Raw genomic sequence first — 17308 nt, 5'->3', positions numbered from 1 at the left:
CAGAACTTGCTTATGTTATTATTGTTATTATTAATTACATAGAAACCGTTCCAGCGCAATTTTATCTTTGTAAAACGGCTAAGAATAAGATTTCTCTACCTGTAATGTCACGAGAATTTCGTTACCGATAATTCTAATCTAGGATTACTCAATGAGTTTGATAATATCCTTGGTGCGAAAAGACGAATTCGAAAAAACCGTATGCGTATACTGATAATCATGGTAATGATGTTCTGACTTGGCAGTCTGAATATTCAAAAGGGTAGAATGCTGGCATCTTATATCTATGTAGGAACTTGTGCTTCATCAATTCAGTAAGCCTGTCAATTAAAAATGTGAGACAAGTGTCTATAAAAGCGCAAAAATTTGCCAACACAGAGCAGTACGAATTTGACGTTCGTCGCACTTACATAGATGGTGTAATTCTGGACTGTTCCTGTACTTGAGTTGCAAATCTACAATTTAAAAAGTGAGTTTTTTGTTATTCATTTGTTATAACGCAGAAATGCAGTTTTGTCAATATTCGCTTTTAAATAATCCAATATGAGTAATGATTGGGCCTTATATACTGACTATTGAAGACTTTGCGTTCAAACATTTTCGTACGAAATTTTAATCTAATTGTTTGCGTAGGCGCAGATAGGTGTAGAATTATAATTAAAAAGCAACATGACGACGGAAGCTTGTATGTGGCCGAACGGCAATACCTACCTCGACGACATGTTCAACATGAAAGATCAATCAAATGTCGATGCTGCCGAAGGGATAAGCGAAGTAACCAACTTCTACGCCGGCTGCAATGTTTTAATCACGGGAGGTTCAGGCTTTCTCGGGAAACTTCTTCTGGAAAAATTACTCAGGTATAAATTTTCATTCGGTCGAAAGTTCTTATATTTTATTTTTCGACAAAAATTTGCCTAAAACGTGATTTGTCAACAATAAATTCAGTACGTGGCGATTTCTCCAATCTAATGCAAAATTATAATGGACTCGATTTTTTCCGCCATATAATGAGTTTGTTGCTGTATCTGTAAACCGACTATTTTCATTTAAAATTCCAGCGATCGGAAGTATGAGTTTTTAATCTATGCTTCGCTGTTTCAGAAAAGCGCAACACAATCGAGGAATTTATTCCATCGATTGCGAATATAGTCATGATTATGGATAGGGCTTTATTCTTTCGAACTAATTTAAAGACACGCTCGTGTGTTCATTTGTGATTCCGTTTACCGAACACTTATGAATTTCAGAACATGTCCGAATATGGGAAAGGTGTACATGCTGTTGAGGGCCAAGAAGGGCAAGACACCTGCGCAGCGATTGAAGGAACAATTTAACGATCTTGTAAGTGACAAAGTATCGAAAATTTAATAACTATGACCAACAAGTAAACTTGTTGGATTATCTGCAGTTGTACGATCGACTGAGACACGAACAGCCGAATTTCGCGAGCCAAGTTGTCATAATCGAAGGCGATACCGGAGAGGAAGATTTGGGCCTTTCCTCGGCGGATCGCGATTTGCTCGTTAAAAATACTCACGTCGTTTTTCACGGAGCCGCCACAGTCCGCTTCGACGAAACTCTACGCAAGGCAATCAACATCAACGTTAGGGGCGTAAAGATGATGCTGTTGCTTGCCAAGGAAATGAATAATCTCAAAGTGAGTCGCGCGGCTGTACAAATTTCCCTTCTCCCATTATCCTATTATTAATTATACTATACAAAGTCCATGATATATTTTTTTGTTACATCCGCAGGCTTTCGTGCACATTTCTACTGCCTACGCACACTGCACTTTGGACTACATCGAAGAAAAGTATTACAAGCCGGCTATGGACCCGAACGAAGCCATAGCCATGGTGGCAAAATCGGAGGACGAAGCCTTGCAGCGAATGGCTCCAAGGTGCGATTCGTCCGAAAATTACCGATCCCGAATTCTCTAATAATATACTGAAGAATTGAAAATCGATTATAGAATTATCGGAGCCTGGCCGAACACGTACACGTTTTCGAAGTCTGTGGGCGAAGACGCGGTACGCATGTACAGCCGTGGACTGCCGATCAGCGTCGTAAGGCCGTCGATCGTGTTGCCGACGATAAAGGATCCAGTTGTCGGTTGGAGCGATAATATGTACGGATCAACTGGTGCTGTTGTCGGTATTTATGTCAGCCTACTGCGAGTCTTCCACTGTGACCTTAAGAATGTTGTAGAGCTGATCCCTGCTGATATCGTTATTAATAACATCATCGTGGCTGCTTGGGATACCAACAAGTTGTGGTTGGTTAAAAAAAAAAGCATCATATTATCCATTCGATGATCACTTTGAAAGAATCGACTTTTCAGGAATCAGAAAAAGCTGGCAGTAGAACAACCAGTGGGACAAAGTGATTTTTTAGACGTGACAACGCAGCCGCTGATTTATAACTGCGTGTCTTCGTGTCAGAAACCTTTGACTTGGGATGAATACCTGCATGTGAATCTTCGTTATGCAGATGAGGCACCGAGTCGATTGACACTGTGGTACCGTGTATTTATACCCGTGAAATACGAATGGCTTTACATTCTCGGCAAACTTTTCTTGCACCTGATCCCGGCCATCATCGTCGACACTCTTGCAAGACTTACCGGTCGAAAACCGAGGCACGTCTTTTCTCTTTTAATTAATCGCTATATATAAGCATTTATATAAGCGATAATTTAATTTTTTTAAACCTCAATTTTCTTAACTCTTTTAGACTGTTAAAGATTTATCAAAAGGTCCACAAATACTCCAGCGTAGTATCGTACTACTGCAATAGAGAGTGGAAATTCAACAACGACAACGTCTTGAAATTGTGGGAAAGAACCAGCCTTACCGATCAAACAAAATTTGACTTCAATGTGGAAAATTTCGATTGGAGCGAGTATTTTGTTAACTATATTCGCGGAATACGTGTTTACGTACTCAAGGACCCGATGACAACGTTAGACCAAGCGCGAGTCAAGTACAAATTGTATGTTTTACAAATCTTTATTTTTCACGTTAAACAAACTAATTTTCCAGGTTTGTCTACATTTTTAAATATTTTGTATGCCCCAATAGACTTACAGGACTTCATTTCACCATTGTCACAATACTATGCTGTCTTCTGGCTTGGTTATTCACTTCGTTCGTGGGAATAAGTTTATTGTAGAAGCATTATTGTAGAATATTCTGAATTATTGAAGATAATTCACACGATGAAAAGTTTAAACTTTTCATCGTGTGTTTTTTACGTTTAAAATATAATATATTTACTTTACATTTTTTATCACATGAGGATTTTGATAACTATACTTAACGTTAGCAATAATAGTTAATTGTAAGTATTGTTATATTAAAATTTTATAAATAAATATGTATTGATGAGAACATTTTTCTTGCCGCATCCACGTGAAACCTCTTCATTTAAAATTCCGTCGATCGTAAATGTAAGCTTCTCGAAACCTATGCGCTACTTATTTACTGTTTCAAGAACAGTCAATGAAATTATAATTTAGCTTGCTCAATTTTTGATTTTGTACTCATAAAATTTTTCCCTCGGTTCTTTTTTGTTAGATTCCTACTTTATCTTCGGCGATTGACTAACCTTATTGTCAAACAAGCATGGCCGTACCTATCTATATATGTATAGTTAATAGCAGACGTGCGTACAAATTTGTAAACAAGGGACCATGCTGTCCGCAAAGCAGTCCGGAAAATCGTGGAAAGAAGTGAACAGAGAGTTCAAGGAGCGTCGAAAAAAGTGGCGAGAAGAGCGTCTGGTGAAAAAGGCTCGGCTCGAGGAGGAAAAGAAAAATGAACAAAGCCTCGAAAAGGCTATTGCAGAGGAAAATACTTTTGAGGTTAGGAAAGTGTCGACAGTGAGCATCGCTGTGCCCGGTTCGATTTTGGATAACGCACAATCCCACGAACTGAGGACGTACGTAGCCGGACAAATAGCTAGAGCTGCTTGCATTTACAAAGTCGACGAAGTCATTGTGTTCGATGACAAAGGGGAGATCACGGAAGACGAGAAGAAGAAGTTGAGAAGGGACGAAGTTTTGGGTGAGGCCAGGCCGGGATGCCTTCAACTCGCAAGAATTCTGCAGTACCTTGAGTGTCCGCAGTACTTGAGGAAGTACTTTTTTCCGATACACAAAGATTTGCAGTACGCTGGACTTCTCAATCCCTTGGATGCACCTCATCATCTTAGACAGCAGGATGCGAGTTTGTACAGAGAAGGAGTCGTTAGTAATAAGCCCCTAAAGGTTGGAAAAGGATCACTGGTAAGCGATTATACTTCTTAAAATTTTACATTTGTGATGTAAAATATAGTACTACAAAAATATGCTAATTTGTAGATCAATGTTGGACTTCTCACTGATGTTAGAGTTGACAAAGTTCTTACAAGTGGCTTGAGAGTTACTGTCAAGATACCGGAATCACAGGAGAATCCTAAAAAGCCAAAAGGTATAATTGTACCTCCGTCATTGCCTAGAGCAGATACTGGAATATACTGGGGATACAGTGTTAAGCTAGCTTCTAGTCTCTCTGATATATTTGCAAAGTGTCCATATCCTGGAGGCTATGATGTCTCTATCGGAACATCAGATAAAGGAACTTCTGTTGATGACATAGCTCCAAAAAGTCTGAAGTACAAACATGCCTTAATTGTGTTTGGTGGTTTGGCTGGAATAGAAGAAGCTATTGAAGCTGATTCTAATCTTGATATTGATGATGCCTCGCTAGTTTTCAACATGTACCTGAACACGTGCCCACAACAAGGTTCAAGGACAATTAGAACAGAGGAAGCTATTTTATTGACACTCGCGGAATTGAGAAATAAACTAGATCCAGAGTTTCCTCCTTTGGATAATCCACAATTCCCTCAAGAACAACACGAGGATTCTAAATCCAATAATGGAGTGAATTCCAAATCTAATAATGAAGTTGGAACTTCAGAATCGGATGGTTCTGAATAATTTTAAGAATAATTATAAGAATATGACTTTAATAAAACTTGTACAAAATATATTTAAAAATTTTAATTTTGTCTTTCAAATTACTTTTCTAAAGCATTATTTACAGTACACTTTAAATCTTTAATGACTTTGGCTGGATCGCTGGCATTTATAACTGCTGTGCCAGATACAATCATGTTTGCTCCAGCCTGAAAGTTTAATTAAAAATTTGTCATTGCAAGAACTGAGTTATAAATTAATTGTGTTTAAAACTAAACTTACTTCTGCACAGGCATTAATAGTGCTTGGTCCCACGCCTCCATCTACCTCAATATCCAGATCAGGGTAATTTTGTCTCAACCATGAAACTTTTTTCATCATGGAATCCATGAATTTTTGTCCTCCAAAGCCTGGTTCTACTGTCATTACTAGAACCATGTCAGCTTCATTAACGTATTCAGTGACAACTTCGACAGGAGTACCTGGTTTCAGAGCTACTCCAACCTTTGAACAAGAAACATCATTAATAATCTGAGAATCTTAAGATTTTAAAATATGCATAATTATGTTCTATCTACCTTCATGCCAGCCTCTCGAATCTTACGGCAAACCAAAGGAACATCTTCAACCGGTTCCACATGGAACGTATACTGATCTACACCAGCGTCTGCCATTGGTTCGATCCACTAAAAATAAACATCATTTAGTAGTATCATGCGAGCCAGACTTTAGAATATTCTTATACACAGTTTGAATCTTAAAACAATCACCTGTTGAGGCTTTGACACCATCATGTGCGTCTCAAAAAAGGCATCCTTGACCTTTGCCCTGAGGCACTTGACCAGAGGATGACCAAAGGTAAGATTTGGCACAAAGTGCCCATCCATCACATCGAGGTGAAGGTAATCCGCGCCAGAGTCCAGCAATCGCCGGCATTCTTCACTCAGCTGGGACAGATCGGCATTGAGGATCGAAGGGCCAATTTTGGCCGTGACTTTACCCGGCATTTTCCTGGAGCTGAACACCAGACGACGGAAAAATAACGAGTTCAGCTTGCCGATTAGGATAATGATGAACTTTGACCGATGATCTTTCGTCGAAGGTTGTTGCGAAACCGATGAGTTTTGAGATTTTAGAGCAGACTAGAGCGCAGCGCGGTCGCCGTCGTAGAAACTTATCTTTGACTAAGTTTTCATAGAAAATTCTGAAAAAAAGTGACAATGGATTATACTTATTGGAAGAGTGTTTGAAGAAAAAGTGTATAACAAGTAAATGTACTTGATGATTCAAAATAATTTTTTTCGAGCCAAAACTGCTTTTTTATCCATTTAATATCATATTAATTACAAGTTAAAAGTTATTTGATTCTTTCATCGCAGTTGTTCTTCTGACGAGATTACTGACCGTCTCGATTCGCGTCTTCTGCTCTTCATCAGCTGTTCTCTAGTGGTAGTGCGGGTGCGGCAGGTTTTGAGCCGTGCATGTAACCAACAATTTCGGAGCTGCGTGTGTTTCTTTTTGTGAAAAATGTCAAATTCGCAGATCTACTTGAAGTCCGGATTTCCGCGAGCTCCGCTTGGAAATGGAATCGGTCGATATATCGGTCAGTTGCAGAGGGTCACGTTGAAATTTTGCAAAAATCACGGAGCCAGTCGAGGCGTGCGGTAAGCTAGCTCCGGATAACCTAGCATTGGCCAGTGTTTATTATTTTGTTGGTTGTAAAAAATAATCTAACGGGAATTTTCGATTATTTATTTGTTTTTATTGCAATCTATACAATTTTAACAGCGCTCGTTTCAGTTTGTCAATTAAAGTTGTCTCTTTAGCTTTTACAATTTATAAATGATCACTTGCTGCTAACAAAATACGAATATTTTTTTTATTAATAATATGCATTATCATTGCATTTTAGTGATTTCATAGAAAATGACCTCCTCAATTATGCCAAAGAGAATCCTGGAGTTGTTGTATACTGTAAGCCTAGGAGACACAGAGGTCCTGTTATAAAAGCTGAATATCGTAAGTATTCTCATCTCATCTTTTATTTTCATCACATACTGAAACACAGCAGCTAGTAAATTTTAAATAACGATGTCGGAATAATTTTACAGTTAATGGTGAAACACACTGGATACCTTGTCAGAAATTCAGTAGAGAAGATGTTGTAAAATACATGGAGCTTGTGCGAACACAGTCATATAATGGTTCAAGTTTGAGGCTTCGTAAGTTTTGGCATACAGAATTTCCATCCATTCAAGGACCTTGGACTCCTTTTACAAATCGAGATCCAAAGCTCAATATTACAGAATTTCCAAATGTAAGATTTTTGGCATATGAAAATTAAAATTTCTCTCAAACTTTAATTTAATATTTATATTTATCATATATTACAGAAAGAAATTGGAGCTTGTACAAAATATGGTCCATCTGCCACTGAAGAAATCATCAGGCTGTTCAAGGAGCAGCAATTGCAAGAGAAACTTAAAGAAGAAGGAGAAATCGAGGAACACTGAAAAAGTAGAATCGTAGGCATACAAATTTGTTACATTACGTTTTAAAATAATTCTTAAGACTCGTTTACATAAATGCTAAGGAAATAAAAAAAGACAAATCACTTAGATTTAACAGTCTCTCTCTTTATTATGCTCGCCAATCAATACAAAACAAGTAACAGCGCTGATCAAAATCGTGGACAGTTTAGCGACGTTTTATTGCAGCATTATGCAACATATCTCCCTTACAGTAGTTAAGCCATAAACTTTTATAAAATCAAAGTTTGCAACTTAATGAGTATTATTTCTGTTTCATGAACAGTTTTTAATACAAAAAGAAGAAATTTAGGCAGAGTACTTATTATTGAAAATTGAAAAAAAAAAATTAAAAGAAAAGAAAAAGACTGTAGACTAGCATGTTGTTCAACGTGTAATTACGTAGCAACACCAATATGCTATAATTTAATCGTGTTTGACGCAAGCGCTAAGATTAAAATCTACTATAAAAATATATTTTGAGTTTTTATTTTAAAAAATATATAGCAGTAAATGTGTATGTTTGTGTGCTCTTTTTTCTTTTTTTCTTACAAAGAACCATAAAATTATTTCCAATTTCTATTGCTAAAAGTTGAAGAATCTAAAAAATGTAATTCACTTTGAAAATATTCCGCCTCTTTTTCATTATAAAAAGTAGAACACCTGTAAAAAGTGATTTTTGGCTGAAGTGGTAACAAAGACAGCATCGGCAAGCTTTGAAAGACATTAGAATAAAAAATAACTAAAGCCTTCCGATGCAAAATAAATAGGAAAACAGTTTATTAGCTAATACTTAAAAGAACTTGAGAAAAATCTAGATGCTCGACGAAATCCTTACAAACATGCGCAAATTCGTAGCGAATTCTCGATGTTTTTAGCGATTTCATAAGTATTCTCGAATGATTCAAAAGCATGCTTAAAAAACTTTCCAAACATCTTTTATCCTTAAAAAACACACTCGCTCAGTCAAGAAATATGTGCACTGCTTAGTCAATCTCTTGCACTAGTTCTATCAATACATTCACAAACGGCTTCACAGTTTCATAGTCTTTTTTTTTCAATTATTTACACATTTGAAAATTCTTGATTAATGTCCATTCAAATGAACTGACAAGCAGTCAAATAGAACAGGCTTCGAAATCGAAGCGACGTAGCAGCATTCTTATGAGATTAATTAACGATAACTGCTAGCTCGACAGTTTATTCCACTTTCAATCGTTTGCTAAACTCTTCTTGCTGCTTTTCTCGCCACTCTTTTTTAGGTTTCATTCGTTTCAGTTGACCGTCCCTGAAACACAATTAGTCGTGCAATCATGTATTCATCCGAAGAAAGCAACTTTTCGAAAATTATTTTTTTTTTAATTGCAAATTACCATTGAAGATCGACGAGTCCTCCTTGCCTTGCAATAACCGACTTGACTCTGTTGGCAAAATCAATGGCGCTCTCATCTTCCCTCCTGTACATAGGAGGCAGGTACCATACATCACACACGATTGCCCAGCTTGACATCATCATGTACAAGTACTGAATCATGGAGTATCTACTGCTGTTCCAAAACGCATCACCGAACCTCGGATCGTACTGTGACACAAAAAACAAAATTGAAAAATCCTGCAAACGTAAAACTCTAATCAATAAACAAAGCATGTTTACCTTGATCGCGACGGGATAAATCACACCACCGACTTCGAAACTACCCTTTTTGAACTGCATGACGGACGTGTTGTTGATGCACGTGCCTTCCGGGAAAATGAGAATCGGCGGATTTTTCGGATCGGAAATGTGCATCTTCAGCCTACGACGAAAACGGCGTTAACGTGACGAATGATCGCGTGAATCATAATTAAATGGAGAGAACGAAAATTCGATGTTACCTCTTCGTTACCGCTTCTCTGTCTTTGACTTCTGATCGCTCGAACCAAATGTGCGGAGACGCGCGGGCGAGGGCTCTTTGCAAGATGCCCAAGAAACCGCCGTGTCTCTGTCCAATCTGTATAAGTGTCAAAACGAATGCTTTATTTTTCGTGGTAGCATTTTATTATTAGCAATGTTATTGGAAATTGTACTGACAATTATTCGTATAAGAAAATTTAGTTTACGAAGATACTGGTAAACTTATTAATATCACTTCAATTTACAATACATTTTCCATAGCGGATTATTCTGTTTAGTTGTAGAAATGTGCTTTGTCTATCCGATACATTAAATCTTTCTAAACTCAGCATACTTGTTTTATATTAACAAGGAATAAGATGAAAACATTGAATTTTAATGTATCAGATAAATTCATGAACATGAAACCATAAAGTTGCGTATTCATTATCACGTGCAATAAAGTAGACAAGAAAGCAAAGTTGGAAAGGTTCGTGATAGACGTTTAGTAGCTAGAATAGAGAGACAATGCCTAGGTCGTCGGTAGGTTTAAGCGTCGTTATGATATCAGAAATAAAAAATACGTGTATTTGTCGAAGGGCCGTCACGAAGGAAGACAAGAAAGAAGACGTGAGCGAAAGAGAGAGGGAGAGAGGGAGAGAGAGAGAGAGACTTGAGAAAAAAGAGAAGAAGCAGATCGAGTATGAATGAGAGCGTACCAGGGAATAGCAATTGTCACACATGAGCACGAGAGCGTCGATGGGCGAGGTGTGATTGGCGACGCAGATGCCCGTCTTGGGCCTGTTCTCGGGGTTGTGATAGGTAATGACCGAGGATAGGGCGCTGGACAGCACGGCGAAGCACATTATCAATACCCGCTGATTCAGCCAACGCTTGAACTCCCCGTCCGGTACGTAGCCGACTATCGCCGTGCAGAATGTCAGCCACATGACCTGCGTCACAAAACAGAGAAGCCCTTGTGCTGCTTTAACGTGTTCCCTTTAATGCGCACACACCTGTCTCTGCCAATACCTCAGACACATACACACACAGAGCTTAAATAATATCGATGTAAAAAAGATGCTGATGGAGCCGTAACTCGGTGTCGACCAACGCGTCATGCAGTTGATGCGATTAACACACAGACATGCCGCCACCGCGACTATGACTCTGCGCATCGAACGATGTAGTTGAGCGACATTTCTTTTATTCTTCACATTGTACGTTATATCGTCGTTATCTTTTTACCAGAGAGAACGTTGTTTCCGTCGACAAGATGCACGCGTCGATAGTCGAGGTGTGATTAGCCACGCAAATTCCTGACTTTGGCTTATATTCCGGATTGTGAATAGTAATCAGGCTCGACAGCGATCTCGACATTAGCCTAAAGGATGTACGAGTCGCGTAATCGTTCGCCCAACGTTTCAGCCAACCATTCGGCAGAAAGCCGATACAGAACGTTGCGGCAATCAGGTTCATTACCTATGGAGCCCGCTTGTTAGTCATTATTTATCTCACATTTTCATCGTATAAGATAACGCTGAATACAAATACTTTCTGTTAGAGATAATTAATAAACTTAGAATAATTGAATTTACTCATTCAGAAAGTCGCAATGAAATTTACAATTTTCTGCTGACTTATCGTGCGGCATATAGGTACATCCGTTTAATGTCAGTCAAAAGATAATCAAGAATATTTAAATGGCAGAGCGTCCGAGCTTCTATTAATAAAAATTGTACCGCGCGTTTAATATTTCAATGCTCGTTTCTGCTCATCACTGTCTCCGTTATAAAAATTGCAATCTTCTGCACAAAATCGATATCCTCAAACTGACGGTAAAAAAAAGTACGCCGAAATTATACCTTAAAGTCTACGCAAATCATAATAAGTTCGATTGTCAAACGCATATCTTCAAACTACGATACGATTGAAAAATACTTCTCAGATACTTACACCCACGAAACAGATAAGAATTCGTAACGGCAGAAGAAAACAGTATCTCGTGAAGAATCCAAACATCCATATTACAGTCAGCTTCCAAGAGATGAACTCATAGCGTCTATTTGTTCGCGTTAAAAGATTCCAGTTCTGCGATAGAAAAAAATGTCTATGATGCACATATTTTTTTATAGAACAATACATTTATCTACGATGATGAAATCAACCTTAAGTTCCTCCGCTTCGAACCTGGAAGTCACGTCATCCTCTATAATTGCTTCGATGCCAGCTCGGATATAGCCAAGACATATCGCAGGCTCGAACTCTCGTTTCAGCGTCTCGAAAGATTTCTTTCTAGATATGTCAGTCTGAAAGCGTAAAGGGTGTTTTTTTTTATGTTCACCCAGTTTTACCATTTATTATTTCCTCGTGAAAAAAAAATTCTCAACTCACCTCTTTGGTCGTGGTGAGATGCTTGTTGTTGTACATCTCGTTATCGGCTCCGTTCTCGGGGTTCGCCTCGTCCTCCACTTCGTGGTTCTGCATCTCGGGCTCGGGTACGAGGATCAGGTCCTTGGAACGAGCGATCACCGAATTGCCGATAGCTCCGTTCTGCGTTTTCTTGTCAGCTTTGCTAAAGTTCGGCTTGACATTGTTCTGGGGACTACTTGGTGAGGCTCCGCTGGTGGTATCCTCGTCATCCTCGCTCTCCTCGCCCTCGATCGTCCACTTGCCATTCTTCTTCCTTACGTTCTCGATGTTTTGCCGGCCGTACTGTAATGAGATAATAATTTTTTTTTTTAATCGTGTGCTCGTATAAACACACGACGTACGAACGCGTTTTTAAATAGAAGGGAATAACGATCGCAGTGGACTCTTTTTTGTGTGAGAATCGCGACACACAGATTACGGCGAACAGTGTTTAGCTTCTCTTTTTTTTTTTAAACGCGAGATAAAATTCATCATAAAAGAACAGCTGACGGACGCGTGGCAGAGTTGCTAAATTTTGCGATGGATCCGTGTGACCTCGAAGTCACGCGAGTTCATTGGAGCTTGAAAATTTTATCACGACAAAAGCAACAAATTTAAGTAATAAAACACAATTTTATTTGCACATAAGTATATTAACCTTTTTACAAAAAAAAAAACAGTAATTTGTACATCCTTCATAATATCTAGATGTGTGTGTGTATATATATATATAACCCGTTGTTCACGAAATGGGAAGACCTAATTACTCTAGCATCCACACAAAAATATGTAATTATTTTTTTGACCCAAAATACTCCCAAAGTGCCCAGGTGTGCTCCAAGTGGAACGTAACGACTTCAATACTGCCTTTCCAGTTTTTCTTTCATGTCTCTAATATTAGAACATACATTTGTTTACGAAGAAAACGTTCTACGAATCGTTAAGCCAAGCATGATTCTCTATGCGCATACATAACGAATTATAAATGAAAAAAATTCGTTCACTAAAAACTAGCGTTAAAATATGCTATTCATAAAAAGTATAAACTGGTATGATACGAATTGGATGGTTAAAAAAAGACATCGTACGATAGTCAGAGTACTGACATTCGAGTAAAAATGAAAACATGGTTAGTTTAGTTTTTCAAGTTGCAAGCAAAAACGATAAACTATCTATTCGCATCGGCACATTATACACACAGATTCAGAGTGTGTTTGAGATCGATTTGTAAACGAGGAAAACTTTCAACTGTTTATATATAGACACTCAGAGTTTCATCTATGTGTGTGTGTGTACACGTGTTCTGCCGAAAATCTCGTTACTCAGACTTGGATCGAGTTTCACATGTGATCCAGTCCTGCTGAAAATTCGTGGAACACCGATTTTGCAATAATTTAACGATTTCACGTGATTTCACCTCGTTATCTCGATATTGTGAAAAAGTCACACGAAATACACTGATATCATACGCATATTAAGTGATGTAATGAGCGATTAGTCTGTTTTCATGAAAATATTCTATTTAATTTGTATCGTTGAGAATAAAGATATAGCAGATAAATCGATATTAAAAATAAGAAGCGTATAATTAAAATAAATTCGATCTGTCGTAATTACAGCGCGATAAAATATATAATCGCCTCAGCGATTGTCCAACAGTTCATTTTTGTCGAGAGTTTTAAATAAAAATAAAATAGAATTCCATTAGCTATCGAATTACGAGAAAATAGATTAGGTATATCGACGATGATACGAAAAAAGACGATAAGAAGCATAGATCAATCGTAGAATCTCCGAGAGACATTACAAAGTATCTCCTTTGAAACTTACAAAGTATCCACAGTCAATTACTGAATAAATCATTGCAGTATTCGCGCAAACGAATAAACAGATTATATTTGTTATCATAATTCGGTATAATTAAATCATCGTATCTCCCCTAACTAATGAGAATCCCATTAAGGCACAGATACAGATAAGTCGTTAGAGCCGAAAACGATACTAGTAAAGCGTATATCACCGACTACGATGATAACAGCCGTAGCACAAAACGTCGGAACTTTCATAAACCATCTCGCGATGGAAAAGTTCACATAAACTTTCACATCGCGCAAATCATCGAGAGCTGCCGCTTTATGATTCGCTGTATACGAAATCTTGCCAAGATTTTCAAGAATATAATATAGAACACCTTCTCTAAAGCCTATATATATTCGATGTAACCGCATCGTCAAAATCGACTCGATGCAATTGAGCAGCCACTGATGTGAAAAAGTTGGATTTCCCAAAGCAACCTTATCGCGCCGGACACGAAGATAAAAAAAAAATAATATGTCCGAGGGGCATCAGGTAGAGTCCGTGTACTTTGGCCTATCCACGCGCTCGATGGCCTGGCGACGCGTGAAATCTCGGTCGTCGTCAGCTGATCGGACTCGAGAGCCTTATCTTCCTTGGACTCGGAAGAGATGATCTTTTTCGTGTAAACGTGTAAGTATGCTTTTGTTCGATCGACCCGCACGTGGACTTTGCTCGTTGACGCGATGACTCAGGCCTTAATACATAATAGTCGTATATCGGAGAGAGTTTTGCGTATACCCGCACGATTATACATATACACACATACGCATTGCGAGATTTGTCACACTTTCCACTCTCGAGGCTTCTGGCATGTTCTCTGTTGTTGTTGAGCCGTGACACTGGGATTTTATACTGAAAACGTTGATGTACGGGTGTTGATTAAAAATCACGAGACAGAGACTGTAGTCTGTACTTATACGATATGCGCCGGAAATGCCGAGCGAGCGACGGTTTGAAAGTTAAATAGCGGGTGAAATTAATTTGAAGCCGATAGCTCTCTTCTGATGCGTCGACGGGTCGATACGCGTATAGAAAGTGTGTTCTGTGTAATTCGTTCAGTGCAGGACAAAATTGTATAGACACGACGCAGTGCAATTTCTTTTTAAATCGACAATTCAATTATTAGATCACGGTATATGTCTTATCAAAGCAGTCGGGAATTTGTAATGTTCACGGCAATTCATCGTATCTTTTTTTTTCGTCACAGCTCTGTTGCTCGTTCTGTAACTTCGAAGCGTTATAAATTATATAAGTGCGCGTACGCGCGTCTTGTTGGTGCGTTTATCGAATAAAGAACGCGAGAAAAGAAGATTTTGAAAGCCAAGTTCATAAATCACGAGAGAAAACTTCGACGATTCGCTCAAAAAAATCAATTAGTATTTAAAGGAGTATACGTTGTGCCGATAACGCAAAAGGCAATCACTCTCGGCATGCTTAACGAGAGAATTAGCATTTCGCAAAAGCTGCGGGTAAAACACGCAACAATGAACGTTTAAACAAGCGCGTTTGTATCCCAACAAACATCTGTGTGGAGATACGCGCGTTAATCTCTGAAAATATTCAATCCAGAAGATCAACAAACTCGACTCTGTGACGAAAAACTCCTCGAGATCGACAATCGCGTGTAGATTCAAAATCGGGATGATACGCGCATTTTTTTGCATTGTAAACAACAATGCACGCACGTTACGTAAGCGCGACGCAATGTAGTGCAACGATTCATCGATTCAGCAAAAATATAGAGAGTATGTATGGGAGGACGACACACGTTTATTTTTTGCAAGAATATACAAGGCGCTTGAAAAACTGAAAGATTTACAGTCCGCATGTGCAACTGGTATAATTCAGCCATTGCGACACCTATTCTGAAGAAGTCGAGTTGTTAGGTATCTTCAAGCGTTCGAAATGATTTTTGATAATGAAAGGCAGTGTGTTTTTTCAAGACCTCGATCGCGATTGTACATTATCTTTTTTTTTGACATACCGCGCGCATTTTATCTGCATGAGAGATCTTGAGGTTAAAAAACACAATTCTCCTTTCATAAGAGACGTCAGCTGTACACAGCGATATTCGGCAGATATACAGGTATATCTCTCGCGGGAGCGAGTCTCCGCAGATGCAACGATCGATAAATTTATATTTAAAGCTGTGCCTTTTCGTGCGGGTCGATTACTTATTCGACAATTTGCGAAAAATCGCGTAAGTATAAGCAAGTTCTGCTATACTCGTCTTCTTATTCATCGGCAATTCGAGCTAATTGCTGTCATCAGTTTTATTACACACCGTATAGGTACACACATTAAAAAAATAAAACTCTTACCATGAGCCAGTTCGCTCAATGTATAAAGCGTTTGCCTATAAATACAGAATGAAGATTATAATTATCATAGTCGTTGTCCTATTTTCGCGCGAAAAAAAAAAACCAAGCGGTTCTCCGTGCAATCGACTCGCGTTCCAAGAACAAGGGGTGCGTTGACCACGAGCCCTTATAGGGCGAAGCAGAATTACGCGTCGTCGGTGCTGTAGGATAACGATCGTACGCACCGTCTGCTTTGCTCAGACGTTCTCGAGTTTTTGTTTTGTACATAGATACGTTCGTAATATACAGGATCGCTCGTCTATTATTTTCTCTGACGCACTTAACATATGTATTGAAAATTGTACGCGGGTCTTGTTGACTCGCTCGAGTGTCGTTGGAATTCGTCATTTCACTGCTCGTCCAAAAAAAGAAACCGCGAGAAGCACTGGTTCCTTTTTGAGTAATCGAAACTGAGTCGATCGAACGTTTTCGTTCAACTTGAATGGGTACAGAATAAGAAAAAGTCAAATTTCTCAAGGTGCATAAACTCCTTCTTAGAACCCCTCCACTCTCGTCCCAATTTCAAAGGACGTGTGTACTGGAAACACATTTATATGATACGTGTCGCGCGTTCCTCCACTCGTACACGTGTCGCGAGAAAAATCTTTAGAGAAAAAAAGCCAACAGCCCCTAGGACGAACCTAACCTCCAAGGTTATCCTGTGTCGTAGTCCTTCTTTCGAGAAAAAAGTACGTTGACAAAACCGAGAGTAGGTACATCTCAACTCGCACAGGTAAGCCTCGCGAGCATCGGAGTCTCGGAATCGAATGAGAGAGACGTGAGTTACTAACCTCAAAGAGCGCGAGCAGCAGCTTTACGTAGAGCCTGCGAACACCGAGAGACTTCCCCATTGAGGCCAGGAAAATGATCGATAGGAGGAACATGAGAAACGGCGTGAGCAGCAGGGAGAAGCCCACCGACACGACCGACCAGAGCACAGCCATTTTGCGAACTGACACTACACACAAGCCGCGCTATATAACACGCGCGTGCGAGGAAGAGCAGCTGTGTATTACTATAGTATAGAACTATAGCGAGATGCGGATTGATGAGAGAGAGAGAGAGAGAGACTCGTCGTCCTCGCGTTGCTGCGAATATACTATGCACAACACCGCGCGCGCGCGAGAGAGAGATCCTCTCCGCTCGAGCCACGGCGATACAATGGGATTCGACCGTTCGTTACGTCGCGCCCGCGCACTTGGACTTGGTCTCTTTTTCTCTGTGTGTGTGTGTGTGTGTGTGTGTTATGATAGCATCAACGATTCGCGCGGATACATAGCTATATAGGTACTCAAGTTCGCGCCTATGTTTATTT

At 39.1% G+C, this 17308-nt stretch overlaps 5 protein-coding genes and 1 long non-coding RNA gene across 13 annotated transcripts; 3 read left to right on the top strand and 3 right to left on the bottom strand.

The window, feature by feature from the left end:
- The first annotated feature begins 22 nt into the window (after positions 1–22).
- Positions 23–5022, top strand: LOC100121766 (fatty acyl-CoA reductase wat). Its single transcript, XM_008218791.4, has 10 exons — positions 23–469; positions 634–860; positions 1251–1344; positions 1412–1660; positions 1758–1903; positions 1976–2278; positions 2345–2641; positions 2737–2994; positions 3084–4288; positions 4364–5022. The coding sequence occupies exons 2-9, from the start codon at positions 670–672 to the stop codon at positions 3172–3174; spliced, it is 1629 nt and encodes a 542-aa protein (XP_008217013.1). The 5' UTR covers positions 23–469; positions 634–669; the 3' UTR covers positions 3175–4288; positions 4364–5022.
- Positions 230–1055, bottom strand: LOC116417691. Its single transcript, XR_004227957.1, has 4 exons — positions 952–1055; positions 712–843; positions 411–455; positions 230–320 (listed from the first exon to the last, which is right to left on the bottom strand). It is a non-coding gene; the product is annotated as an uncharacterized LOC116417691 (long non-coding RNA).
- On the top strand, positions 3695–4984 carry LOC100121781 (putative methyltransferase C9orf114 homolog). Its single transcript, XM_001605336.6, has 2 exons — positions 3695–4288; positions 4364–4984. Exons 1-2 carry the CDS (start codon positions 3695–3697, stop codon positions 4982–4984), a joined length of 1215 nt encoding a protein of 404 aa, XP_001605386.1.
- On the bottom strand, positions 4997–6627 carry LOC100121800 (ribulose-phosphate 3-epimerase). 2 transcript variants are annotated; one of them, XM_016989304.2, is made up of 5 exons: positions 6242–6627; positions 5734–6167; positions 5542–5649; positions 5246–5467; positions 4997–5172 (listed from the first exon to the last, which is right to left on the bottom strand). In XM_016989304.2, exons 2-5 carry the CDS (start codon positions 5968–5970, stop codon positions 5065–5067), a joined length of 675 nt encoding a protein of 224 aa, XP_016844793.1. In that variant the 5' UTR covers positions 5971–6167; positions 6242–6627; the 3' UTR covers positions 4997–5064. The 2 variants fall into 2 exon arrangements, with proteins under 2 accessions (XP_016844793.1, XP_032456652.1); XM_032600761.1 differs by having other exon boundaries at positions 6368–6627.
- LOC100121818 (39S ribosomal protein L43, mitochondrial) lies at positions 5696–7588 on the top strand. Of its 3 annotated transcripts, none has more exons than XM_001605376.6 (5): positions 5715–6231; positions 6343–6627; positions 6876–6982; positions 7075–7280; positions 7357–7588. In XM_001605376.6, the coding sequence occupies exons 2-5, from the start codon at positions 6491–6493 to the stop codon at positions 7474–7476; spliced, it is 570 nt and encodes a 189-aa protein (XP_001605426.1). In that variant the 5' UTR covers positions 5715–6231; positions 6343–6490; the 3' UTR covers positions 7477–7588. The 3 variants fall into 3 exon arrangements, with proteins under 3 accessions (XP_032456653.1, XP_001605426.1, XP_031787979.1); XM_031932119.2 differs by having other exon boundaries at positions 6077–6237; XM_032600762.1 differs by having other exon boundaries at positions 5696–6627.
- LOC100121836 (glycerol-3-phosphate acyltransferase 3) lies at positions 7584–17156 on the bottom strand. 5 transcript variants are annotated; one of them, XM_031932110.2, is made up of 10 exons: positions 16785–17156; positions 11759–12079; positions 11533–11673; positions 11321–11455; positions 10613–10846; positions 10240–10317; positions 9367–9482; positions 9146–9287; positions 8865–9073; positions 7584–8779 (listed from the first exon to the last, which is right to left on the bottom strand). In XM_031932110.2, exons 1-10 carry the CDS (start codon positions 16935–16937, stop codon positions 8692–8694), a joined length of 1617 nt encoding a protein of 538 aa, XP_031787970.1. In that variant the 5' UTR covers positions 16938–17156; the 3' UTR covers positions 7584–8691. The 5 variants fall into 5 exon arrangements, with proteins under 5 accessions (XP_031787970.1, XP_001605445.1, XP_031787971.1 ...); XM_001605395.6 differs by having other exon boundaries at positions 10084–10317; positions 16785–17151; XM_003424423.5 differs by lacking the exon at positions 10240–10317 and having other exon boundaries at positions 8242–8779.
- Positions 17157–17308: the final 152 nt, after the last annotated feature.

The sequence above is a fragment of the Nasonia vitripennis genome, chromosome 5, assembly GCF_009193385.2.
Source record: "Nasonia vitripennis strain AsymCx chromosome 5, Nvit_psr_1.1, whole genome shotgun sequence".
Taxonomy (NCBI): Eukaryota; Metazoa; Arthropoda; class Insecta; order Hymenoptera; family Pteromalidae; genus Nasonia; species Nasonia vitripennis.
Note: the sequence above shows the minus strand (reverse complement) of the source record. Positions and strands in the feature narration are given on the sequence as shown.